General features: G+C 48.6%; 1 protein-coding gene across 1 annotated transcript in view; it reads left to right on the top strand.

Annotated features, from left to right (window-relative positions):
• Positions 1–26,979, top strand: part of ASPSCR1 (ASPSCR1 tether for SLC2A4, UBX domain containing) — a 902,109-nt gene that overhangs the window by 867,851 nt on the left and 7,279 nt on the right. Inside the window, exon 14 of the mRNA XM_078653432.1 lies at positions 26,018–26,087. Coding sequence (XP_078509558.1) covers positions 26,018–26,087 — 70 coding nt within the window. The remainder of the gene's footprint in view (positions 1–26,017; positions 26,088–26,979) is intronic.

The raw sequence follows: 26,979 nt of genomic DNA, 5'->3' as shown, positions 1-26,979 counted from the left end.
ACTACTTTTTATTAGCCTATGCAGAGCATGTGCTCTACTTTTAAACATCTAGGGGTATACCCAAATCACCCTACAACACCTGGGCTTCGAACATTCAAAATACAAACATGCTATCCTGTCGGGATCAATCGCATAATAAACGTTAGCCACAGTGAAATATTCAATTTGACGCGGGGTTGATGGGGCTGCCGGGATTCAGCTCTCCGTGGGTCGCAGGGACGGTGGCCGGGGGGGTGGGGGGTGGGGGGCAATGTCGCGGGCGGCACACCAACGGGGGGTGGGGGGGGGCGGGAACGAGCAAACGGACAGGAAGGGCCACATCACATGAGCAAACTGTGCACAGTGAAATGGTGCATTGGCAAACTGCTGATGGAAATGTGTGTGCTCTCTTTCATCCAAACACTTATATTGACTCCTGGTGACATTTCTTTTTGATTAAAAGAACAGGAAAGTGTTTTATTCGCATATAAGGTCTATTCCAATCTTCCTTGTGCGAGCTTCAGTGTTTCACGTGCGCTGAATCTTTGGCAGCGGAAATAGGTGCATGAAGCATGGCTGTAAGTTTAGGAAAGCACCTGACAGACCCAAGTAGGATATCGATTCTTTCCATAGAGTTAAAGGCGGCACACCAACGGGGGGGCGGGAACGCGCAAACGGACAGGAAGGGCCACATCACATGAGCAAACTGTGCACAGTGAAATGGTGCATGGGCAAACTGCTGATGGAAATGTGTGTGCTCTCTTTCATCCAAACACTTATATTGACTCCTGGTGACGGTTCTTTTTGATTAAAAGAACAGGAAAGTGTTTTATTCGCATATAAGGTCTATTCCAATCTTCCTTGTGCGAGCTTCAGTGTTTCACGTGCGCTGAATCTTTGGCAGCGGAAATAGGTGCATGAAGCATGGCTGTAAGTTTAGGAAAGCACCTGACAGACCCAAGTAGGATATCGATTCTTTCCAGAGTTAAGCGTGTACACACATCCATCAGAGGTTGTGCCCTAACGGCTAGAGCGGTCGACCTCAAAGCTAGGGGTTTGAAGCTCGGCAGGGACGCTCAACATCTTGTGATTCTGGGCAAATCACATAATCTCTCCCTGCCTAACAACGAATGAATGTGTCACTCTGTAATGCAACTGGTGCTCATGTAAAGCGCTCTGATAACTTCCGGGCTAGTTTGCACTACATAAAACTCCTCCAAAATATATATATTCCGCAAGATGTGAAGAGAAGAAAGAGCTTTGCTATCCCTCCCGCTTATTTCGTGTTATTTTGACGGAAGAGTCGTGGAAGGCAGCGGCGGAAGGCTCCCACTGACCCACCATTGAGGTTTACAGTGTTTACCATTGCACACGTAGATGTGTATACGTTTGTTGCCACTTCCCGGACGGTGGGGTAAATTGTCCTTCAGCTGAGATGGTTTCACCGTGTGACTGTGCAGTTCAGGACCCCCCCCCTGAGCTGCACTGTGGTGTGTCTCTGTCTTCGTTAAGGGTGATTGGGCGGTGGGGCCGCATGGAGGCCTCTCCCGGTGGGCCCGTGAAAGAACCGCTGCCACTGTTCATTTCCTACGACTGGCACAGGGCACGGGTCACGGTGGGAAAGGAACCGACAGCGGGAGGGGGGACAGGAAAGGAACCACTCACCTGGACTTCCTCGGCCGGCGGTCGGCCGCCAAATGGCCCAAACAAACCTCGACGAGCCAAAAAATAAGCCCCGCCCACCGCTGCATGACGTGGCCAAAAGACAGCGGGAGGGATGGGCGGGAACGTGCATAAGGACAGCGGGAGGGGGGGCGGGAAAGCACGGACAGCGGGAGGGGGGCGGCAAAGACACGGACAGCGGGAGGGGGGAGGGAACGGCAGCACTCACCTCGACTTCCTCCAGCGGCGGTCGGCCGCGTAATGGGAAAAACAAACGAATAAAAAAAAAACGAAACTCCGCCCACCGCCGCGATGACGACATCGCAGAGGCGGAGAGCGAAAAAATCACGGGAACGCCCCCGAATCTGGTCCGGCCTTGACAGACAGATCTCTGTTCCAATGGCTAGCCTCCATTTATGGAGCTAGCCAATGGAACAGAGGGCGGATTCAAGTGTCCCTTACTGAAGACTACAGATTTCTCCTGGGGGCGGAGCTAAAGCTCCGTGCCCCAGGCGAAACCTAAAAAGGAATTACAGCAAAGAGAGCGAAGGGGAGGGGTGATGGGTTGGAGGGGTGAGACTGAAGAATGAGAGGAGGCTTGCACAGAACCCCCCACCCACATGTGCTCTGAGGACCCCGCACTCCTGCCCTTTCGAGCTATCCTCATCAGCAGTGGCAGGTCTGCTCGGATCCATGAACCAGGAACAAGCACGCATCCGGATCAGAGGGGGCCGCGTGCCGCACCATGGGGGCACAGGTATGGAAAACGTAACTTTTTAAGAAAGTGGGATGGGGAGCTGGTTGCGCTATGAGGGGGCGGGGGTGGATTGCTACGGGGGGTGTCATTACATGAGCCTATATGTGGAATATCTGTTGTCTGAGAGTCGTGTAATATGACGGGGGAGGGGTGAGTATTTTCTGTGCTTCTGGGTTTTGGTGACAGAGCCATATATGACATGCCTGGTGCACACAGCACAGTGATGTGTCGCTTATTGCACACCCTTCCCCCGTGTTCATTGTATCAACCAGGAGAAGATTATTTGTTTAAACCCAACTCTTCCTTGCCCTGCACCCCTTCTCACTACTTATGGCCTAGTACCTTCCCTACCCCTGAGACTTGTAGCCTCCGCGCCACCCTATCTCGCCCCACATCCCCAGTAGGTAACCTGACCCCTGCCATCCGTGGAACTTGTGTCTTTTTCTCCAGCTCCTGCCAGCAGCACTTCTCGTACCCCTAATGCTGCAAGTCTACTTTTCAGTAACACTGCACTTTAAACAACGCAACCTGCCACGTTGATGGGATAATTCTTATTGCTCCACCATCCTTCGCACTTACATAAAGTTTGCCTCCACCACCCTTGGCACTTACATAAAATTTGCCTGCACGTGCTGTTCACTTTCCTAAAGCTTGGCTGCATGTCCTGTTCGAGAAGGATTCTACTCTGCAAGGCCACACAAGGGACATAGTATAGACCAAAACTCTGGGCCAGGTAAATTGCGGTGGGTGGTCTAAGGGTAGGGGTGCAGAAGTAGGGGTGTGAGAGGTAGTGCAGTGCTTACAAGCTATGGAAGAAGCAGTGCAGTGTCAAGTGTTTGGTAATATTTGACAAACTGAAAATGCTTGCAAAAAAAATGTGATAAATATTTCAAAATATTTCAGCAGTAAGAAAAGTTCAAATGAAGCTCGTAGTTTTTTTTGTGATTCTGAAGTGTGATTGTTGCAAATATTTTAATAGGATCAAAACAAAAAGACACTTTACATGTGTGATGAACACATGAGAGATATGCACAGAAAATCGATTTCCACGTCTTATCATTTATGTTTCACGCAGGGTTAGAAGTAAAGCTGCATAATTGATACAAATGTAGTGCCCAATTGTGCTCTCTGTAAAAGGCAGTGCCCTAGCACACCATGCTTCAGTCATACACTTTGGACAATGGCTTCCCCACTCGCCCACCATTCTCCTGTCCAATCCTTTCTCTCTTCCCCTCGCCTCTCCCTCGCTCTCTCTACTACTCAATCACTCTCTAGTACTCACTCTACTACTCTACTACACACACTCTACTCCTCTACTACGCACTCTCTACTACTCACTATTACGCACTCTACTACTAGGTCTCACATTTGCAAGAGATTAAGCTATTGGCATTTGTAAATGATAATGCCATTTATTTATCTATTTTCAAAACCAACACATAAATAAAAAATGTGTCATTTACAATGCCAATAGCTCTAACTTTTGCAAAGACGAGGCCGTTGCATTGTAAATGCTTGTTCGATTTTATCCTTAGCTTTAGGCAAAATAGTTGCAAGGAGAGGAGGCTGGAACATGGAAAGATATACCTCCATTTCCTTTCAGTTTAGGTGTCTGAGTAGCCAGGGGGTTAGCAAATGATGATTTCAGGCATCTGGATGGAAGATAAGGCTGGAAGAGTTTTGGCAGATAGCCGGTATGTGGGCATCACTCCACGTACGACTGGATGGGCATTTAGTCCAATTTGTCCTGCAGAATTTGCTTTTATTATGCAGACCCTCTACATGGGGAGTTACTGCTTTGGTATCTATCCAGAAGGTGACAAATCTGGGGTCAGAAGTTTCTATCAGAAGAACAAGTTACTTACCTTTAGTAATACTTTTTCTGGTAGAGAGTCTATCTAACTGCAGATTCCTCACCGACTCACCCATGTCTGACACAGTCCATTAATAAGATCCTTATTTAGAAATCTACACACTGGTCCAAAGGCAGCGATGGAGATCAAAAAGGAACTGAAGTCAACGTGTGGAGGTGGTGCAGATATAATGCCCCAGTGTCACATCTGAGACGGGACAGCTCTGATGCAGAGCCACAGAACCCCACCTACTGACGTGTGAAGGAATTGCTATTGCTATTGAAAATTCTCTGGATCCAGTCTGTTGCCTGGGGGTGTTCAAAATGTGCAGTTAGAGTTTCTACCAGAAAAGATATTCTAGAAGATAAGTAGCTTTTTCTTTTATTTTCTTGCATAATCGCTACACAGATAAATGATCTGCCCAAGAAGACTGGCTGTTGTTCTGCATCCTCTTTCCCTTCCCTCCCTTTTTGGGGACAAGGTGAAAAGAGCATTGCTTCATCCACCCCTACGAATAATCAGGTTAATTATAATAATTATAGTTTTAGCTTTTATGACACGAGCTGTCGAAATAAAGTTTATACAAGAACAGGTTAGTTACACTTTCGGACATAGTTGGTAGATGTACATTAGGCAGCCACAAGTAGTTCCCTGAGAGTTTTCTTACACAAAGGCATACACATACATTAGATGGGTGCTCCTGAAGAATTTATTCTGATGAAGAAGCAGATCACTTCCTTATCCTTACTCAGATATTTATTTGTCACCAGGCTATTCAGCATGCATGTTAATCTCCAAAATATATGTGCTGCAGAAAGGTTCGTTACTCACCTGAAAATTATCGCAAATGCTTATATTCTGACCAAGAAATTCCCTGTCGATGAGTCTGGGTGGGGGCAAGGGTAGGGGTGTGGATAAAAACAGGCACTCTCTCTATAAAAAAGAACTCTTATAAAACAACCCTTAGTGAGCAGAACTAACTGTGATTTTGTTGAGTATTCCCAGTCTGATGTTGGAGAATGTTCTATAAGCATGTGGGTAATTTCTGAGAAGTACATTTATAGGTAAGTAACTTGATTTTGCTCTTCATAGTAGCACATATATTTTAGTTGGGTGCCTTAATGTCAACTAAGATCTAGCCTACTCAGAAACAGATTTTTGTTTGGGGTATGTTATGACCGATCCTATTGGGACCCTGCTTGAAACCTTAGAGAGGCTTTTTTGAAATTATTCTAATCCACATAAACTGTATGGCAAGCTTCATCAAGGAACCATTCATCTAGAATGACTATGCAGCTGGGTGGGCTCAACCTTAAAACAGGGAGCTCTTGATAAGATCTGTTTAAGGGACCTGATAAGAAGCCTCTGTTAAAACTACGTAATGAGCAACCGAATGATACTTACCCAGCACTTCTGGACATCCCACCCTGGAATTGAGACAGCTTGTTTTCTCGTATAATGTATCTACCTGTTTTTATCCCAACTGTATCCGTGATATGTTACTGCCTAATATTTCTTTCCTTGCATAATCCATCTACCTGTTCTTATCCCAATTGTATCCACCCATCCTATGTCTGTTTATACCACCTGTCATTCCTGTAGAGCGCTCTGATACCCTCACGGGTCTGGTTCGCACGCTAAAAAAAATCAAAAACAAATAAATAAATAGGTATTGATTGTATTAATTAGTGGGTGTCCCCTTTAAGGTTAAAAACATAAGTGGTGACACAAGGAGATTATTATTATTCCAGCATCTTTGTGTCTACGTGTTCCAGCCATTTTTACTTGACCTTGCGGGGGCCATATGACCTTCTTCAGGACCAACCGTCCCTCACAAAGCCTTTGCTATTTGGAACCCAATTGTAATTCACTGGTGAAAACAAAATACTTAACATATGCACAGACTCATATGTGCCAAATGGACTGAGCCTAGTTAATTTCTGTGGATGCTGGGAAAAAGTAGGAATTGTAAAGAAATATTTCAAGAGTAAGTTTGCATACCCAACATGCAGGTGATCTTGTGTTGTAGGCCAAACAACATTCAGCGTATACACGGCAAACACACTGTACTGTGAACTGATAAACGCACAAAAACATAGATGTGGGATAGGATGTGGCGTAGTGGCCAGAGTGGCCGGCCGTGAAGCTGGCGAATCAGGGTCGAGTCTTGGCAGGAGCCTCGAGCATCCTGTGATTCTGGGCAAATCACTTAATCTCACCGTTGCCTGAAAAATAAATGTGTCCGTCTGTTATGCAACTAGTGCTCATGTAAAGCACTCTGATACCTTCGGGTCGAGTTTGCACTAAATAAAACTGCAGCAACAAAAAAAAGATGTATGGCTTTATGGCAGTACACACTTGGTGCTGTGATGTGACTCACTGCTGTATGCAACATAGGGAACAAGAAGCGACTGTCTATACAGTTACATCCTATAGTAGCAGAACAGGTCACCATTAGCCAAATTAAATCTTCTCCTTAATCTGAAGCTGTATTTAACTTTGAGAAAAAGGAATCGGGCGGTGGTAAGCAATGATCTCTTTTCTTGCCACAGAATGGTGGTGGGTATGAGGAGAGACTTTCTCTTTGTAAACCTACAGTAGGCTCTGCCAAGGAGCTGCGCATAGCCATGACACTGCTTTTGGGCCGTGTGATGCGCAACATCGGAAACGTCCTACATAGTAGCATATTTTGGGATCACCACATTCCAAGCATACAGTAATCGTAGCATGGAGTCTAAAGTATAACCTTTCCTCGTTTTGTAAAAAGACCTCATTTATTGGTGCATGAGCCTTCAGTTGTGTGGTGAAACCTGGTACATAAATGGCGACACGGTATGTCTTTAAACACGGCGAGTTGACGAGGCAAGTATCAGAGACCCTGCCTGTTTGAGATACTTTACAGTGAGCAGGGTTTACCAAATTTTGTGGTCAATCTCTGGCTCATGTAGAGGGAACGCATTGGTCAAAGTATGTCCTGGTGTCTTTGGCTATTCGGTTCAAATTAAGTGATCTGAGCAGGCCAGTATTTGTATTATATGGCTGTACGAGGCTTGCTTAGTATATGGTGTACAGTTATTTAAGTGATGCACCTCTAATCCAGGCAACCCTTATGGTGATTTTAGTGAGGGACAATCTCGATGTCTCTCAGGAGTGACCAGGAGGCACAGAAGAGAAATGCCCACCGATGTTAGAAGGTTCAGAAAAGTTGACAGTGACCTCATCCCTGCAGCAGTGAGGACCAGGCAATGCCGAGGAAGACCAGGAACCATGCACGAGCTGTCCCACGTTGGCTGTCGGTGGTTGGTGTCTGGCGGGAGCACTGACAAGCCTTGATAGGCGCAACTGGCATGGAGAATGAAGAAGGAGCAACGTTTGAACCAGCAACGTCAAAGGGATTCACCAACAGCAGGAGAGTCAGAGCAGGACCCGAGCAACCAGGGCAGCCCACTGAAGCAGGAGAAAACCCTCAAGAGGACCCACAGGCCAAAGGCACAGGAGTCACAAGAGGACCTCAAGCAGCTCACCAAGAATGACGGCCCACAGTGCAGAGGGTGCGGTGAGGATGCAGAGCTTATAGGGAAGAGATGCTGAGGGCTGGAACGTCTTGTAGCCCGAAGGTCTCTGGAGTGCAGAGCCAACAAGCCTTGGCAACGTGAAGTCGATGCGGTGCACAGGGGTTCGGCCCCAGCTGTTCCGACAAGGGATACTGGCCTCAAACTTGCACAGAGGACAGATCAGGCCTTGAGAGAGTTGCAGAACCACCACCTGTGTTGCTGAGCCTCGGGAAGACCATAGGACAACAGGAGCAGCAGACCAGTCAGCTTTGTTGCGGTGCCTGAAGATGCAGGGGAGTGACTCCTTCACTCCAAGGGAGATTACTTTGGGTTTTCTTGGTGCCCATAGGTCTGTCGAAAAAGCACGGACACGGGTGATGAAGTAGACTTGCAGAACAGCGAGACCAGGAGCAGCAGGAGTCTTCCTTGGTGCAGTCTCAGTTTCCGACGAAGTCCAAGTGTCCCTACGGTTGAAGAGTGACATGGTTTCAGTCTAGAGTTTTGTCCCATAACGAATTTAAGGAACCATCCACAAGTAAGACCCAAGTACTCTAAGGCAAGGGATGGGACAACACAGGGGTCCGTCCCAGAGGAGGGGCTAGACAGAGGGAAGGATACTCCCATGTCCATTGTCCAGTTTTGCGCCAGAGAGGGTACCAAGGGGTCCCTGAACTGGCTCACACTGGAGTATGCAAGGAGGGTGCCGAATGTGCCCTTCAAAGCAGTCCGGTGGTGCTGGCAATCGCCCCAGCCCAATACACTAAGTCCTGTCTGGGAGGTGGTCACACGTCCCTGTGACCGGAAACCCATTGTTCTACCTTCCCAAGCTCAAGCTCAGATCAGCAGCAGAAGGGCAGTGTCTGCAGTCGGCAACAGCACCCGCTTGCTGTCCCTAGACCCTGAGAGGCTGTTATCAGGAGTACAGGGGGGTACCTCAAGGGAGTACCCCAGTACATGGGATCATACTTCCAACACTGGAATGGGTGTTGGGGTATGATTCCAACATGTTTGATACCAAACATAACTGGGTTTGGTGCAACCACTATATAGTTAGAAATCTTGTAATGACTGATGTTCACTATGTGTATCAAAATGGCTGACCACTCTTACAAAGCCTGGAGAATTGACTCCTGGGTTTGGAGGGGTGTCCTACTCATGCAGGGGCACCCTCACACTTATAACCAAGCATCCTGCCCTCAGGACTGAAGAGCGTGCCAGAGGAGTGACGTATATGTTTTAAGTGTAGTGAACTCATATATAAGAAAACGTATATCTGTCTCGAGAGGTGCAAGCACCAGCTCACACAGGCTGCAATGACAGGGCAGGCCTGTGGTCACAGTTTGAGTGGACTGCCATGGGTCGCACAATACATGCAGCAGCCCATGTGAGACCCCTGGTTTAGGTATGCCCTGGGTACCTTAGTACCATGTACTAGGGACTTACAAGGGTACACCAGTAGCCAATTGTGGATTACATATGTACTTACCATGGTCAATTTAGGGAGACAGCACAGTGGCTGGGACAGGATCCCAGTCAGACTAGGTCAAAACATATTGACACCAAGCAAAAAGTGGGGGTAACCATGAAAGCAGATCCTACTTTCCTACATTGGTGTTAAGATATGTCCATAGAATATTTGTATTGAGACTTGATTGATAAGTCTTCAATTTGTACACACATCCCTGTTTCCTCTGCAGCAGAATTCTGGACATTTGTGAAGGTGATCCACAATTCTTTGCTTGTTCAGTGATCACCCAACTGATGTCTTTGCCAGCATTTCACGTTTTTATATAGTGATTGGTCGTAGTGTATTGTTTCGTTTGCATTCGATATTGCTGTGATGTGCGCAAATTCGGATTTAATTTTACGCTATAATATCCCTATGTACCTTAGATTGCATGACCATGTTATCATATAGATTATGTGAGATGGATTACAGTTCATATTCTTCTTTAGTTCCCAATCATGGACAGTCCCAGATCAAACGTTTTGATCTGTTTTGTCAGGGAGGTGCTCTAAGATTGTCATACAGATAATGACCACTGCCTCGTATCATGCCCCATAAAGTGTTGTTCATGTTTACTGGTGATTTTTTGTTCCCAGGGTCTTGTATACACAGTAGATCCCTTATGCTTTGGCATCTCTTATGGGAAGACATAGGTGTCTCCAAATTGAATTTTCCTGTTTTAAAAATTCGCCAATTGCTATTAGTGATCATTTTCATCTGGTTGGAAATAGTGTTATCAGTGGTCATGCAGATTAGGAGTTCATTGGTAAGTGTATCACAATTCTCAACAAGTACCTCCCTAGTGTTTGTTCCATGCCTTCTTCTGTGTCGTCTTGATGAAAGGGTCGGTATCCTCTTGTTTCAGTTTATCACTCATGGCAGTCTCTGATATTACTACAATCTGATGTGGGTTGTTCCTGTCAATGGAACTATGGTATGCATCTGTTTCTAATCTCCCATCTTTCGGGAATCTTTACCTCAAAAAAACAAACTCCGTACTGCTGATAGTGTGGGTAAACTTAAAAAAATGGTTACATGTGTTAATGCATGTTATTAAGCATACTGCCGATTCCAGGTTTCCATGCCAAATGAGCAGTACATTGCCTCCCAAATTCTGGAAGACATTTCAGGCGGAACTTTTCCAGCCTTTGTATTCCATCTGCCTCCAGTCTTTGGACTCGGCAACGGACCCCGAATGCTGGAAGCTGGCAGTCGTGTCACCACTGTTCAAGAAACCGACTTTGGACCCCGCCTGTCTTTCCAACTATAGGCCAATCTCCCTGCTCCCTTTTCCTATTAAGATCGTGGAAAAGTGGGTGACCCGTTCTCTTTCAGGCTTCCTGGAAGAGACTGGATGGTTCGATGAGTCGCAGTTTGGTTTCCGCCCTGCGCATGAGACGGAATCTGCACTGGTAACCGTTCTGGACAATCTTCGTTCGCGAGTCGATAGTGGCCGGGCAGCCTTTCTGGTGCTGCTCGACATGTCGGCCGCGTTCGACACGGTTTGCCATCGGACCCTCATCAGGAGGCTTGAGGAGTGCGGGGTCACAGAGAGGGCAAGAGACTGGCTGGTATCCTATCTTAATAACCGGCAGCAGATGGTCACGCTCCCTCCGTTTCGGTCAGAGCTGCTGAAAGTAGGGCAGGGGGTTCCACAGGGCTCGGCCATCAGCCCCATACTCTTCAATCTATACCTCCGCCCTTTGGTCCAGCTTATAAAATCTTTCGGTATCTCGGCTTTTAATTACGCTGATGACACCCAGCTGGTCTTCTCCTTGGAGGGAAGTAATGCGGTCCCGCTGGAGACATTCCATCGCTGCATGGCAGCGACGGCGGATTGGCTTTGGGCCAACTCCCTACAATTCAACAGCACAAAGACCGAGGTGCTCCATTGCTCCATGGACCGGACTCCGCGGGCACTTCCGGAGAATTTCTGGCCTTCTACGTTCCCCGAGACGGTATCGGCTGCCGAGTCAGCTCGTAATCTGGGGGTGATCTTCGACCCAAATCTGCAGCTGGACATGCATGTCAACAAGGTCATCTCTTCGTGCATGATGCTGCTACGCATGCTGCGTAAAGTACTGCCCCTTCTCCCTGTACATGCCAGGCCGGAAGTAGTTCGCGGGACCATACTGAGTCGCTTAGACTACTGTAATGCGCTACTTTTGGAGGCACCAAAAAATCTGCTGGGGAAGTTACAACGGGTGCAGAACATGGCTGCCAAGCTGGCTCTCTCTCGCTCTAACTCCAGCTCCTCCACCCTAGCATTAAGGGATCTACATTGGCTGCCGGTGCACCTGCGCGTAGTGTACAAAGCGGCATGCCTAGTATTCAAGGCGGTACATCGACAAGGCCCAGTGCCATTGCAAAATATGTTTGCCTGGTACTCCGACCCGCGACCCCTTCGCTCCTCTTCGGCTCAATTGCTGGTGGTTCCGAGGTTCCAGAGAGTTAGGATGGGCGGCCGCTCGTTTAGTGTCGCAGCGGCCAAACTCTGGAACGCCCTGCCACTTCCTCTAAGAAGTTTTAGGGACTATCTTCCGTTCAGGAAAGCCCTAAAAACCCATCTTTTCCCTGGAACTGGCTGAGCAGTGGAAGTGTTGTTGGTCGGACTTCAAGCGCCAGGATGCCCTTGGGGCGACAGGCTCGCGCTATATAAGTACACAAAATAAATAAATAATAAATAAATCATCAATGTAAAACTTCCATAAATGCAGCCTGTTCGTGAAGGGCTTCTATGTAGGAGTGATGTATTTCTGCTCCAACATCGGACATACAGACCGGCTTTTAACTAGTTTCTCAAGTTTACCCACACTACCAACAATAAGAAGTTAGCTTTTCTCGATGTAAATGTATTCCCATTAATAAGGTTGACAGGCAAGAGTCCTTTTCGGACAGGAACATTTGTGTAATGCTCCCTGTGTTGGTTTATGGATAGAATATAGTACAAGCATGTTCAATTAAGGGTGGCACTCTCCATTTTTCTGAACAGGTTACCTTTGCACTTTTCCTTTTGAACTTCTGTTTTTGTATATTATTATCCTGAAACCTAAATAAGCATACAGTACAAACAGCTATAAAATATAAAGAGAATCAGTACCAACGGTGAAGCAATGGTGGAACAATATAATGAAAAAACACAATTGTGCATCATTACCATGGAAATAAGCGTAAAAAACGGGATAAATTGGGTGAAAGAAATGGGATAATTTTGTCCTTGCAAGCATGCTGCTTCTTTTCACTCCCCCATCACTCTCCTTTTTAGGTCAAAGTCTACTAGACCTGACAACATCTTGGGGACATTCAGAAAGATTCCATGAGAATGCATTCCACCTGTTGCATACCATTTGTTTAGTGCTTTGTAACTCAAATGTTCTTCCTATTTGCTGACTTTATGTTTTTAAGGCTGTCCAGCTTGAGTTCTTACCTCCCGTTTCCCAAACCTTATTTACAGTTTTCTTCTGCGTGCTCCCTTTCTGTAAACAGGCTTTAAAGTTGTGTTCCTATCTTGCAACAGTTGCTGTGAATCAAAGACAGAGGTAAAACTTCTGAAAGAGACGCGTTAGTGATAGATTCCTTACATTAGAATATCCCCAGGAGTCAGACTGGATCCGGAGAGTTTTTTCGTCAGGAATACCCCTGCACATCGGTAGGAGTCATCGTACGGCTCCGCGTACGTCGCTAGCATCGTAGTCGCCGAGATGGCGTCGCTGGAGCTACTTAAACACGCCACGCGCGCTGATGTCAGTTCTTTCTTTTTCCACACCTGCAAGCGCAGATCCGGGAAGAGCGGAACCCCCAGTCATTTTTTGAATGAGTTTTTTGGGAGTTTTTGTCTCTGTTTTCATGTATATAATCAATCTACAGGTGCATAGGTGTAAGGAAGTGTGTTTCTGTTGCAGTAACACCCCCCACTTTTTGCCTGATACCTGTTGCACTTTTCCTTGGTGTGCCCTGGGTCCCTGCCAATCAGGAACCCAGGGCCGGAGTTCCTTCCCTAAAAACTGTACTAAAGCCTAAACTCAATTGGCATCTCTGGCCACATGTCAGCCCCTGGTAAATGGTATCATAGGTACCCAGGGCATTGTGACCAGAGAAGACCCCTAAGGGCTGCAGCACTTACTGTGCCACCCTTAGGGGCCCTGTACCCTGACACACACACACTGCCTTAGCAGGCTGAGTGTCCTGGTGCAGAACTAAACAAAGAGTCGTCATGGCACACATCCCTGTGTGTCATGCCCACAAACCCACTGACCTGGCATATATCAGTCACCCCTCTAGCTGGGTGCCCTATGCCAGTGGTGTGAGCACAGGTGCATAAGCCCTGTGCCCCTATTTATTTATTTATTTATTATGCATCTTGTAACGCGCAAACTAAACCCGAAGGTGTCAAGGCGCCTACCAAAAGGATCAGAAAGCAGGGCGCAACTACTCATACGCTTGTACAAAGAGGCGTGTTTTTAGGGCAGCTCTAAAGGTCTGAAGGGAGGGAAGGGACCTTAGCTCTAATGGAAGATCGTTCCACCATTTTGGAGCCAGATAAGAAAAAGCCCTGCCACCCCATCTAGTTTTCCGAATGCGAGGGATGCGGAGAAGAAGATGGTTGGAGGAGCGGAGGTTCCTGCCAGGATTGTAGTAAGACAGGATGGATCCAATGCCTGTAGGGCTACTTTTCGCCAGAGCCTTATAGACCATACACATGGACTTAAAGACTACCCGCTCCTTTATCGGAAGCCAGTGAAGCTGCTTCCTGGCCAACGTGGCCGAAGAGCGTCGGGGAAGATCGAGGACAAATCTGGCTGCCGCATTCTGGACTACCTGCAAGCGCTGCAGCTGACTCTTATTCAGTCCAGCATACAGCGCATTGCAGTAGTCCAGACGAGAACCCAAAAGGGCGACAGCAAGTTGCCTTCTTGCCTGCAAAGAAAGGTAATTCCTAATCTTCCTGAGGATGTGGATTATACCCCAACAGGTAGATACCGTCCTGTTGACCTGTTGACACATACCAGGAATGGGGTCAATCATCACACCGAGATTTTTAGCCGAGGAGGTGGGTTTAGGGCAGGCACCCAACGAGTCCGGCCACCACTCCATAGACCAAATGTCTTCCCTTCCGCCGAACACCATCACCTCGGTCTTCTCCCCATTCAATTTCAGTGAGTTGTAAATCATCCACTGGCTGACAGCCTCCATACAAGACCTAAATCTGGAGGCTGTCAGCCCGACTGACTGGGAGAGAGACACGAGGATCTGGGTGTCATCTGCGTAGGAAACTACCTCCATCCCAAAAGATCTAATAAGTCTGGCAAGGGGGGTCACATAGATGTTAAAAAGGGTAGGACTAAGCGCCGACCCCTGAGGGACCCCACATTGCACAGACAGGGATGGAGATAGAAATTTTCCCAGCATTACCCTCTGCTCTCTGTGATCGAGAAAAGAGGAGAGCAACCCCAGGGCTGCCCCCCGGATCCCAATCTCACCCAGTCGAGATGTTAAGACACGGGGAGATAGGGTGTCGAAGGCAGCCGTGGGGTCCAGGAGGATCAGGAGGGATGTCCGACCCTCATCCACACTCATACGGATGGAATCGAGCATCAGGGTGAGGGCGGACTCGGTGCTATGTTCCCTCCTGAAACCATGCTGGGAAGGGTCCAGGCAGCCCGAATTCTCCACAAAGACAGCCAGATGCCCATTTAAATGGGCCTCAAGCATCTTTGCGGGGGCCGGAAGCACCCCTACAGTACCCAGGGCCATTCCTGTAAGTGCAGTGATGCCATTAAGAGTATATGGTGCTGGGAGGTTGTCATTACGATCTCCACAGCGCCATAATGGCTACACTGAAGACTGACACGTTTGATACCAAACTTCTCAGTACATTAAACCCACACTGATGCCAGTGTGGGATTTAATGTAAAATGCACTACAGAGATCTTAGAGATGCCCCCTGAAACCTAACCTACAATCCACGTCGGTGGGAACCCTACGTCAGGAAAGGGGGTGTGCCATCCCGTGCCAACTCCACCCCTCAGGTGGGAGAGGCGAGGTGAAGCACGACTCCGGGCTACCGCCATCTGGAGGATGGGGAACCCTACTCACTCACAGCTAGGCTCCTGCCCCCTCCCACAGGAGAGGAGCAGGTTTGGGGGTGTACCCACCCCAGGACAGGGACCTATTGGTCCCTACCCTCACTCTACCTGTAACACCCCTAAATTTAGTATTTCGGGGCACCCTGAACCTTCCTTCCTCAGATCCAGATTCCGAAACACTAAAGAAGAACAAGAAACAAGAAGACGTGCCGTGCAGCTTCTAAAAAGAGGAAGACACCAACTGATTTGGCCCCAGCCCTACAGACCTGTCGACCCTCGAACCTGCTTCTGCTAAACCTTGGCGTCTCCAGTGGTAAGCAACCTCAAAAACCCCAAAGGACCTGACTGCCTTGTGACTCTGACTACCTGGGTCTCCCACGAGCAGTGGTACTTTTCAAAGCAAGTAACCAGCCCTGGCATCAGCCCGAAACCGCAAACTCTGCACCCGCCAAGCCTGGCCTGTGCTGGAGTGAACCAACACCACTAGGACGTCCCCCCCGCCAATTGTGACCCGAAGTCCAGTGCCCAAGGACCCTCCACGACGACCCTGACGACGCCTGCAGCCTCAGAACAAGGGACCCCCCTACTGCGACCAACTGAGGGTAAGATTTCCCGATGCCAAAAGACACCCCTGTACCCGGCGCCCCACGGCCTCCTGTGCCCCACTCCGGGATGCCTACCTATCCTCCAAGATTCCAACTTACTCCTCGAAGTGTTGGTCGCTCCAGAAGATCCTCCGTCCCCGAGCCTGCAGCCTTTGTTCCCTTTTCAAGATCTCCATTGAATAACATTGAGCGCCCGACTGCTCAAAAGCACCCTGCACCCAGCCGCCCGAGTGCCTCTGACAGTGCACTCTTTGCCCTAATCTACTTCCCCATTTGCCCTGAGCTCCCACAGCTGCGTGGCCTGCTAGCCAGCAGCCACCAACCGAAGGCCCCCTGCCTCTCATTGCATAACATTGGGCCTAACTACCTCTGCACCCGGCTGCCCCTGTGCCGCTGAGGGTGTACCAACTGTACCTACCTGATCCTGGGAGACCCGAGAGTCTATGCCCAGAAGCTTAACTCTGCCAGTCAAGTACTTACCTAAAAACCGATAACTCACTTTTCTTCCATAGGCTAACATTGACTGGTTTCACTTGGAAATTCTTCTAAGTGTGGAGTTTTGGAACTTTAAAATATTCATCTAAAATCAGCCGAACTACGAATTCCGATTTAATCACCTATTACCAGGAGAGACCTCAGTGCTGCATCTTTGAGCCCAGTACTGACCCTCAAAAGTAATTCTAACCGTACTTACCAGTAAGTTGAATTTCCTTCCATAGGATATCATGGCCTGCTTTTTGCTGAAAAAGTTTTTAGTGTCGATTTTTGAAACTGACAAATATTCTTTAAAAATCGTACCAACTATAAAACCGTAATTACCTGTTTTAGATAGATGTCCCAGTGCTGAACCTAGGATTCAAGCACTGGAGTACAATAGTAACGAGAACATACTTTACCTGCAATTTGAATTTCCTTCCTTAGGATAACATTGCCTGGTTTTTGCTGAAAAAGTTTCTAAGTGTCGATTTTGCAAACTTATAAATATTTGTAAAAAATCGCCTGTATAACAAAAACACAATCTTTCAACTGTTTACAGGTGGTGCACCAGTGCTGGATCTAGGATCCATCCCTGAGTTAGAAAGGGTAACCATAACCCCACTTACCTGCTAAGTGATTTTCTTCCATAGGAAATCATTGACTGTTTTTCTGGGAAATTTCTTCGGTGTCAACTTTTAAAATACCAAAATATTGCTTAAAAATCACTACTGTGACTTAATCGATTTTGCTCAACTGTTTACAATACATGTCACAGGACTGAATCTAGGATCCAGTCCTGTAGTTAGAAAATTAATCCTAGAAGTAATCTATTGCCTTCTTTTAGAAATTCCCATTAAGCTCAGTGTTATTGTTACAGTTGTTGCCATAGGCAACACAATTTCAAAGTCTATTGTCTATTGAAAGTATTTATCTGAAAGTAACTCAGTCTGAGAAAGTATATTTTGATACCTATTGTTGGTTCTAAAATAAAACAAGTATATATTTTTGTATACAAACCATTGGCCTAGAGTTCAGTTCTTGAGTGTGTGACACCATTTGCTGACTGAGTGTGTACAACAAATGCTTTACACTGTCCTCTGATACTGCCTTACTGCCCAACCAAGCTAATACTTTAGAGAGTAGGGTTATATCTAACTTTAGTCTCTGCCAAACCTCTGGGGTCTGTGGACTCTGTGCACACTGTACCTATTTAGGAACAGTATATACAGAGCCACTTTCTCATAATAGGGATGCCCGGTTTTAAGTCCTGCGCGGCCTGTCCCCGCACGATGTCAGTGATGGACCCGCACTGAGAGTGTCTCTACTGCCTGGGGCGCGAACAGAACTCCGAGTCGTGCCCCCACTGCCGGGCCATGTCTCCGAAAACGTTGTGGGAGGGGTCCCGAAAGTGGCTGGAGGCCTGGGCGTCGGTTCCGCACCGTTCACAGTCCCGGTTTAGAGGGAGGTCGAGGGACACGCCGCGGAGCCATCACCATCACTCGAAGTCTTCGCACCCAGAGTCAGGTAAGGCGAAGCATAAAAAGTCGAGGGAGCGCTGTCGCTCATCGCCTTCCCCTAGCCGGTCGCGCGACGCGGCTAAGGGTGCAGGTGGTGCCGCCCCTGCGGCTCCGGCGGAGCCTACGCAATTGCTGATGGCCTACCCGCCCTTTCCGGGTCCATCAGAGACTCCGGCCCAGCTGCAGGAGTTCCTGTCAGCCATGGCACGTGTCTTTGGCCCGTCCGGACTGGCCGGTGCGCCTTTGGGCCTGGCTGGGGGTCCTCGTTCTTCGCCGGCTCCAGCCCGACGTCTTCAACGACTCTGGCGTCGAAGCCAAGGGACCCCCGTGGATCCAGGCCTGGATCCCCGTCCATGCCGGTTGGCCCTGTGCGACCTCCACTGGCAATGACATTGCCGACACCGGCCGCAAACCCGGCCGACGCCGTCCCTGGCTCCCTACCCGGCGTGGGACAGGTGCCGGAAGGGTGTCGACCGATGCCTACGTCGTTTGGGAATTTCTTTCCCTTTGTCCACCCACCTCCGTATGTTCCACCTGTTCCACAGGCTATGGAGGACAGGGAGGACTGGGAGGGGTCTGAGGACCTCTCGCAGCCCAATGCGAGTTAGACCCGGACTGGGATGAGGATCCGGGGGATGCAGGTGACCAGGATTATGCTCCGGAACCTGGCGCACAGTCTCCTTCTACCGTGGCTACGGAGGAGGGTGGATCTTCATATTCTATGGTGTTGCGTAGGGCAGCCGAGGCTCTCCGCCTCGAACTCCCTACTGTGGCAGTCAGGACTAATCTCCTGACAGAGTTGCTTCCGCCAGCTTCTGCTACTATAGAGCCGCTGCTGCCCTTTAACGACGCACTCTCAATACAGGGGCCCCTGTGGACAAGAACGTGGCCCAGGCGACCCCGTTTTCCTCTCAACACCCCACCCGAGAGCTTGGTTGTCTAAGCCTCTGCGTCCCCAAGCGCATTCCCTTCCGCACCTTCGGACAGGGAATCCAAGAAACTGGAGCAATTTGGGAAGAAGATTTTCTCTTCCGCCAGTTCAGGCCTGCGGTCTGTGAATACCGCATTTCTCTTGTGTCGTTACTCCCATTCTGTGTGGGATACAGTTGCGCAAGTGCTGCCTCAGTGTCTGGTGGAGGCCCTGACAATTCTTTCCCAAGCTATTGCTGAGGGGAGAGACGAAGCCAAGTTCACCATCCGTTGTGGTCTTGACACTGCTGACTTGCTGGGCAGGGCGATTTCAACGACAGTGGCGCTACGCCGTCACCCCTGGCTGAGGACGACTGTCTTTTCTGGGGATATCTAGAACACGTTGATGGACATGCCCTTTGACGGCACTCGCCAGTTCGGCGATAAAGCAGACTGCGCGTTGGAACGTTTTAACGACTCGCAGGCTACGGCCAAGTCCTTAGGCCTTTCAGTCACACGCACTCCTTCCGATTCTGCTTTTCGCTCCTTTCGTGGCCAAGGAAGGGGGCACCCAAGCACATTCATTTCAAAGCCACGGGCCTGCGCAGCAACAGTCTCCGCGCAGCCGTGGATGTGGGACCCGCAGAGGCGGGTCACAGTGCCAGCGTGCAGGTCAGTCTACCACCCCCCCCTGCAGCTGCTGCCTCCAAACCTTCCTAGTCTAGTGTTTCAGGCCCACCAGACGCCAGTGGGTGGCAGGATTTACCATCACCTTCACCAATGGCGCACCATCACATCGGACAGGTGGGTTCTGCAACTGGTCCGAAGGGGCTACTCCCTCCCCTTCGAGACTACCCCTCCTGCCATGCCACCACAGTACCACCGCATGTCGGGGGATCACTTGACACTTCTCCAGCAGGAAGTTGCGGGCCTCTTGGCCAAGGGGGCCATCGAGCTCGTTCCGACGCCAGAAGTAGGTTGTGGTTGTTATTCCCACTACTTTTTGGTTCCAAAGAAGGACAAGGGCCTGGGTCCTATCTTAGACCTTCGGAACGTCAATCGCTTCCACCGGAAGGAGAAGTTCAAGATGCTCACACTTGCTCAGGTCTTGTCTGCCCTAGACCCGCAAGACTGGTTGGTAGCGTTGGACCTGCAGGACGCTTATATTCATATAACCTCTCCTGCTGGCCCACTGGTGTTACCTGCGATTCATGGTAGGGCAGGAGCATTTTCAGTTCACCGTGCTCCCCTTCAGCCTTACCAGCGCCCCTCGGGTGTTCACGAAAGTTATGGCGGTGGTCGCAGCTCATCTACACAGATCAGGGGTTTCAGTCTTCCCCCATCTCGACAACTGGCTGTTGAAGGCGGGCCCGCCTCCAGACTACGGCCGACCTCCTGCATTTGTTGGGGTTCTCCATCAACGTGCTGAAATTGTTCCTGATTCCCTCTCAGAAGCTCCTCTTCATCGGAGCAGTTCTGGACAAGGCGCAGTTTCGGATCTATCCTCCCGAACAGCGAGTCTTGGACATTCGGGCTATGATTCCGACCCTTCTCCCGGGTTTCGGTCGGGACGACCTTGAGGCTGCTGGGCCTCATAGCCTCCTGCATTCTGCTTACCAACCATGCCAGATGGCATATGCAGGCTCTGCAGTGGGACCTGAAGTTCCAGTGGGAGCAGCATCAGGGGAACCTGTCCGACTACGTACAGATCTCGGAGGGCACTGCACAACAATTGCAGTGGTAGCTCACGGATCAGCGTTGGGTCAACAGCAGATCCCTCTCCCTTCCCCAACCGGAGCACACAGTGGTGACTGATGCATCCCTCCTGGGATGTGGCGGCACGTGGGAGAGGCGGAGATCAGAAGCCTCTGGTCTCTGGCAGAGTCCAGGCTCCATATCAACCTTCTGGAGCTTCGGGCAATCCTTCTTGCACTGAAGGCATTCCTTCCCTCTGTCAGGGGGAAGGTGGTGCAGGTGTTCAGACAACACCACCGCCATGTGGTATTGCAACAAACAAGGTGGGGTGGGGCCATGGACCTTATGTCAAGAGGTTCTGCGCCTCTGGACATGGATGGAACGTCAAGGCATTTCATTGACGGTTCAACACCTGGCAGGTTCTTTGAATGCCAGGGCGTATGAATTTAGCCGCCAGTGCCTGATGGATCAAGAGTGGCGTCTTCACTCGGAGGTGGTGCAAGGTCTCTATCGACAGTGGGGAGAGCCTTGGTTAGATCTATTTGCCACCGAAGAGAATGTGCAATTTCAGCTGTTCTGCACGTTGGAATTTCCAAGGTGGCCCTCGCTCGGCGACGCTTTTCATTGCGAGTGGGCTACGGTCTATTGTACGCCTTTCCGCCTATACCACTTCTGCCCAGAGTGCTGAAGAAGATCATGCGCGACCGTCATCCTTGTGGCACCGGACTGGGCTCGAAGAGTTTGGTATCCCGAGCTACTCAGTATGAGCGTAGATCCCCCGATCCAACTGCCTCTTCTGGAGGATCTTCTGTTGCAGCAGCAGGGGACGGTCCTCCACTCGAACCAATCCAGCCTCCACCTACAGGCGTGGAGATTGAGCGGCAACAGTTGATTCCATTTGACTTGCCTCCTGAAGTCTGTGATGTAATTCTGGCAGCCAGGCATCCCTCCACTAAATCGGTATACGCCTGCAGGGGGAACAAATTTGTGGCATGGTGCACAGCAAAGGCTGTGGATCCTCTTTCTATCCCTCTTTCAGAGGTCCTTTTGTTCCTTCTTTCTTTGGCTCAGCAGGGCACTGCTCTGGGCACTATCAAAGGCTACCTTTCTGCGATCTCGGCCTTTCGCAGGCTCCCTGACCAGCCTTCTCTTTTCAAGTCCCCTGTTAATAGATATCTCAACGGCATTACTCACCTTTTCCCTCCTATTCCATTTGTGATACCACAGTGGGACTTGAATCTGGTACTTACTTTTTTGATGTGCGCTCCTTTTGAGCCGCTCCACAACTGTCCTCTTCGTTTGTGACTTTGAAGACTGCTTTCCTCATTGCTATCACCTCAGCTAGGCATGTGAGTGAGCTCCAGGCTTTCTTGTAAACCTCCTTTTCTGTCAGTCCATTTGGACAAGGTTGTGCTTTGCACTCGTCCTTCCTTCTTGCCAAAAGTTGTCACTGCTTTTCACATTGGGCAGACTTGCCCACTTTCTTTCCGCCTCCGCACCCTTCCAGAGAGGAAGAGAGGCTCCAACGTTTGGACCCAAAATCGTGCACTCTCCTTTTATCTGAATCACACACAACAGTTCCGGGTGGATGACCAGCTCTTTGTTGGCTACGTGGGCACCAAGAAAGGCCGGGCTGTAAACAAGCGGACTATCTCCTGCTGGGTCATCTTGTGTATCAAAGCCTGTTATTCTCTAGCTAAAAAGGAACCTCCGGTGGGGTTGCGAGCCCATTCTACCAGGGCGACAGCAGCTACTACTGCATTGGGATGTGGCGTCCCCCTGCAAGACATCTGTCAGGCAGCCATGTGGGCCTCGCTACACACTTTTACTAAGTATTATTGCTTTGACATTCAAGTCCGGAGAGACGGCTTCTTTGGACGTTCCGTTCTCCGTGACTTTCTGGTGTGATCTTTGTTCGCAGACCCTCCACCGGGATTGGTATTGATTGGGTATCTCTTCTAAGGCAAGGAATCTAACACTAACGTGCCTCTTTCAGATGCACAAGTTACTACTTGTGTAACGATATATCTGTAAGAGTTATTAGTTAGTGATAGATTCCTTACTGCCCCACCCATCCTCCCCGTTTTGTGAACTGATTTCTAGGGTTAAGGTCAACCCTTTCAGGACCCTATTTTCAATGCACCAGTGGTCAGCATCTTGTATGGCTCTGCGTTCCTAGCGTGGAAAGTTGTGTACAGAAATGACGTCAGTGCGCGTGGCCGCGTCTAAGTAGTTCCATCGACGTAATCTCAGCGACTACGATGCCAGCGACGTACGACGACGCCTACTGATGCGATGGGGAATTGCTGATAAAAAACGTACCGGATCCAGTCTGACGCCTGGCGATATTCTAAGGTAAGTAATCTATCACTAACTAATGTCTCTTATTGATATATTGTTACACAAGTAGTAACCTGTGCATCAGGCTTTGTCTTCAGAGGAAGCTTGGTGTTTACATTCGCTGACCTCAAAGTGACAGGATTTTTGTGACAATCATGCTGGCTACTAGTGGTAATTCTCAAATGTGTTGGAAACAAATATTTTACTACCATCAAAACAAATCAATACACTAGGTGATGCCATGTTCACACATTGTTTGGGTGCAGTATTCTTTTATCAGTAAAACTGTATGTCTGCAAGTGTAATGGTCATTTCAGTTGAAGATGTGTTGTCAGTAATGGCAGTGCATTACTACACCATGCATACACCACTTCACCCCACTGTACTCCTCTCGGCACCACTCCACCCTATGCCACTCTGCACTGTGTTACTAAACTCTACTCTACCTCACTTCACTCTACGCCTCTCTACTCTGCATCACTGTCAATGCACTATACTCTACTGTGTGCCACCCTATTCTGACACTCTGCTCTTCAACCCTGCACTCTATGCCACTGCCCTCTCCTCCAATGCACTCTACTCTGTGCCACTACACGTCACCAGTGAACTCTATGCCACTCTAATCTACTCTTCACGACTACACTCTACCCTGCCGAGTCCACTCTACTGTGCATCATTTCACTTCACTGTACTCTGAAACTATCTACTCTGCACCACTGCACTCTACTCTACTGCACTCTACTCTAACCATTGCACTTCACACCACTTTACTCAAAACCAATGCACTCTGCTACTGCACTCTCCGCCAATCTACTCTGCCCCACTGCACTCTACAGCAATGTCCTCTACGTCACTGAACTCTCAATCAATCATGGAATTGTGAAGCATGCTACTCACCCATGAGGGCCTCAAGGCACTGGAGTCACTCTACATCACTGTTCTTCTCGTCACCACTGTACTCTATGCCACTCTGCTCTGCACCACTCTACTCTGCACCACTGCACCCTACGCTATTCTGCTTTACACCATTGCACTCTACAACAGTCTACTCTACAACACTGTACTCTCTGCCACTGAACTCTACACCATTCCACTCTATGCTACTGCACTCTACTCTGCACCACTCTATGCCATTCTATGCCCCTACACTCTTTGCCATTTTACTCTGCATAATTCCACTCTATCCTGCACCACTCCACTTTGCGCTACTCCATTCAACAGGACGCTACTCTGAAACACTGCACGCTCGACCACTGAACTTTACACCCATCTACTCTGCACCACTGCACTCTACGCTACTCTACTGGAGTCTACGCCAATGCACTGTACTTTATTGCATTCCATGCCACTCTACTCTGCATCACTCCACTCTGTCACTGCATTCTAAATGGCTTCCTTCTATTCTATGCCATTGCACTCTACGCCACGCTATTCCACTCTGTACTACTCCACTCTATGCCACTGCATGTTGCTGAACTCTACGCTACTGCACTCAAAGCCAATACACTACGTCACTGCATTGTGCACAACTATACTCTACTCTCCAACACTTTACGTCACGGAACTCTATGCCACTTTATTCTACTCTGCACCACTCTACTCTGCGATACTCTGCTCTACGCCACTGCACTCTACATAACTACACTCTACACCCCTGCACTCTGACACTATACTCTGCAACACTGCACTCTCAGCCACCCCACTCTATTCCACTTTACCACTCTTCTATACGTCACTCTAATCTACTGTGCACCACTGAACACTACACCACTTCACTATATACCTCATGAGTCTGTACAACTATACTCTATGCTAATGCACTCTACTTCACTGTGCGCTGCTGCATTCTACACCACTCTATTCTAGGCCATTCCACTCTACTCCATACTACTACACTCTGCTCCACTACTTAGTCCTCTCTATTCTACCTTGCAGCACTCCACTCTGAAACAATCTACTCTACTCCACTGCACTCTACACCACTCTACTCCGGACCTCTCTACACACTGCTCTTTATGCCACTCAACTCTAAATCACTGCACTCTACCCAATGTACTCTATGCCACTTTACTCAAAACCACTGCACTCTACGTCACTCTACACCACTGCCCTCTACACCATTGTGCTCTATTTCACTGCACTCTACATCCCTATATCCTAGTCTACACCACTGTACTGTATGCTCTCTACAGCACTATACTCTGCATCACTCTACAGCTTCGAACTCCACGCTACTCTGCACCACTGAACTATACACCAATGCACTCTACAACACTACACTCTATGCCACTCCTCTCTAAGCCACTCTACATCACTGCACTCTATTCTGTGCTACTCAACTCTACAGCACTTTACTCAAAAAAGTGCCCTTTACGACAGCACTCTATGCCAATCTGCTCTGCACCACTGTACTTCACACTGCTTTACTCTTGGCCACTCTGCAACACTCCACTCCATGACGTTCTTCTCCATTAAACTCTACTCCACTCTATGGCTCTCCACTCTGCAACACTACTATACTCTATGACAATCTACTCAGCTCTATGCCACTCTACTCTACAAATCTAAGCAACACCCGCTATGCCACTCCACAACCCTCTGTGCCACTCCACGCCCTTCCACTATATAACAATCTATTCTCTCTACGACACTCTACAACATTCTATGCCACTCAAGTCTATACCACTCCATGACATTCCACGCAACTCAACTAAATTCTACACCACTGCACAACTCTCTACCCCACTCCATATTACTCCACTCTACTCCATGACACTCTACTTTACGACACTCTACTTTATGCCACAAACGTTTAGCCATTCTGAACAACAGCCAAGCTGGTGTACAACATGGCTAAAACATATTGGCAAAGCCAATTGCTCATGCATAATCGTAACCCATTGGCTTTGCCAATGCTTGTTGGAATAAGCAGTTGTTTAATCGTATACACTTGCAGTGGTTTTGGTGGTAGCAATATGAAGTCTCTCTTGAGAAGGAATATTTGGCCAGTCGTAAGTCGTAAAATACTTTTAAATGATTGCATTGTTTTTCTTTTTGTCTCTTCTCTTTAATGCAGATCACTACCTCAAACAACATCAACTCGATTCCATTGTGTCTCCCAGTCTTGCAGACCTATTAGTAGCCAGGTGAGTTTTGTTTTGTCTAACATAAAGAAGAGCTGTAGAGAAAAATTAAGACTTGTAGTGAACTAGTGGTTTTCAGGGAGAGATTCAAATCCATGGGACAGTGGACCAATGAATGTCTGTAGTGAACTAGTGCTTTGCAAGGATTGATTAAAATCTGTGGATCGGGAGCCACGAGAGGCCTGGAGTGAAGTAATAATTTGCATGGAGAGGTTAAAATCTATGAGATGGAGATCCACTGAAGGCCTGGAGTGAAGTAATACTTAGCAAGGAGAGATTAAAATCTAGGGAATGGAGAGCCACTGAATGTCTGAAGTGAACTAATGCTTTGCAAGGAGAGATTGCAATCTTTTGCATGGAGAGGCACTACAGGCCTGGAGTGAAGCAGTGATTTGCATGGAGAGATTAAAATGTATGGAATAGAGAGCCATTGGAAGCCTAGAGTGCAGTAATGCTTTGCAAAGAGAGATTAAAATCTAGGGAATGGAGAGCCACTGAATGGATGAAGTGAACAAATGATTTTCAAGGAGAGATTACAATCTATTGTATGGAGAGCCACTACAGGCCTGGAGTGAAGCTTTGATTTGCATGGAGCGATTACATTCGATGGAATAGAGAGCCATTGGAAGCCTAGAGTGAAGTATCGCTTTGCAAGGAGAGATTAAAATCTATGGGACAGAGAAGCACTGGTCGCCTGAAGTGTAACGGGGATTTTCAAGGAGAGATTTAAATCTATGGGACGGAGAAGAACTGGAGTGAGTCTGTGAAGGGGTAGGTACAAATGTGTTATATGGATTGAAAGATGTGGTAGGGTCTTAGAATGAGCGTGAAGTCCCTGGAGAATGTGGGTTGATGGAGAGTCACAGTACAGAAATGCTCTAGGCACGCAGTGTAG

Source organism: Lissotriton helveticus, chromosome 7 (assembly GCF_964261635.1).
Source record: "Lissotriton helveticus chromosome 7, aLisHel1.1, whole genome shotgun sequence".
Classification (NCBI taxonomy): domain Eukaryota; kingdom Metazoa; phylum Chordata; class Amphibia; order Caudata; family Salamandridae; genus Lissotriton; species Lissotriton helveticus.
This window is presented reverse-complemented; position numbering and strand designations above follow the sequence as displayed.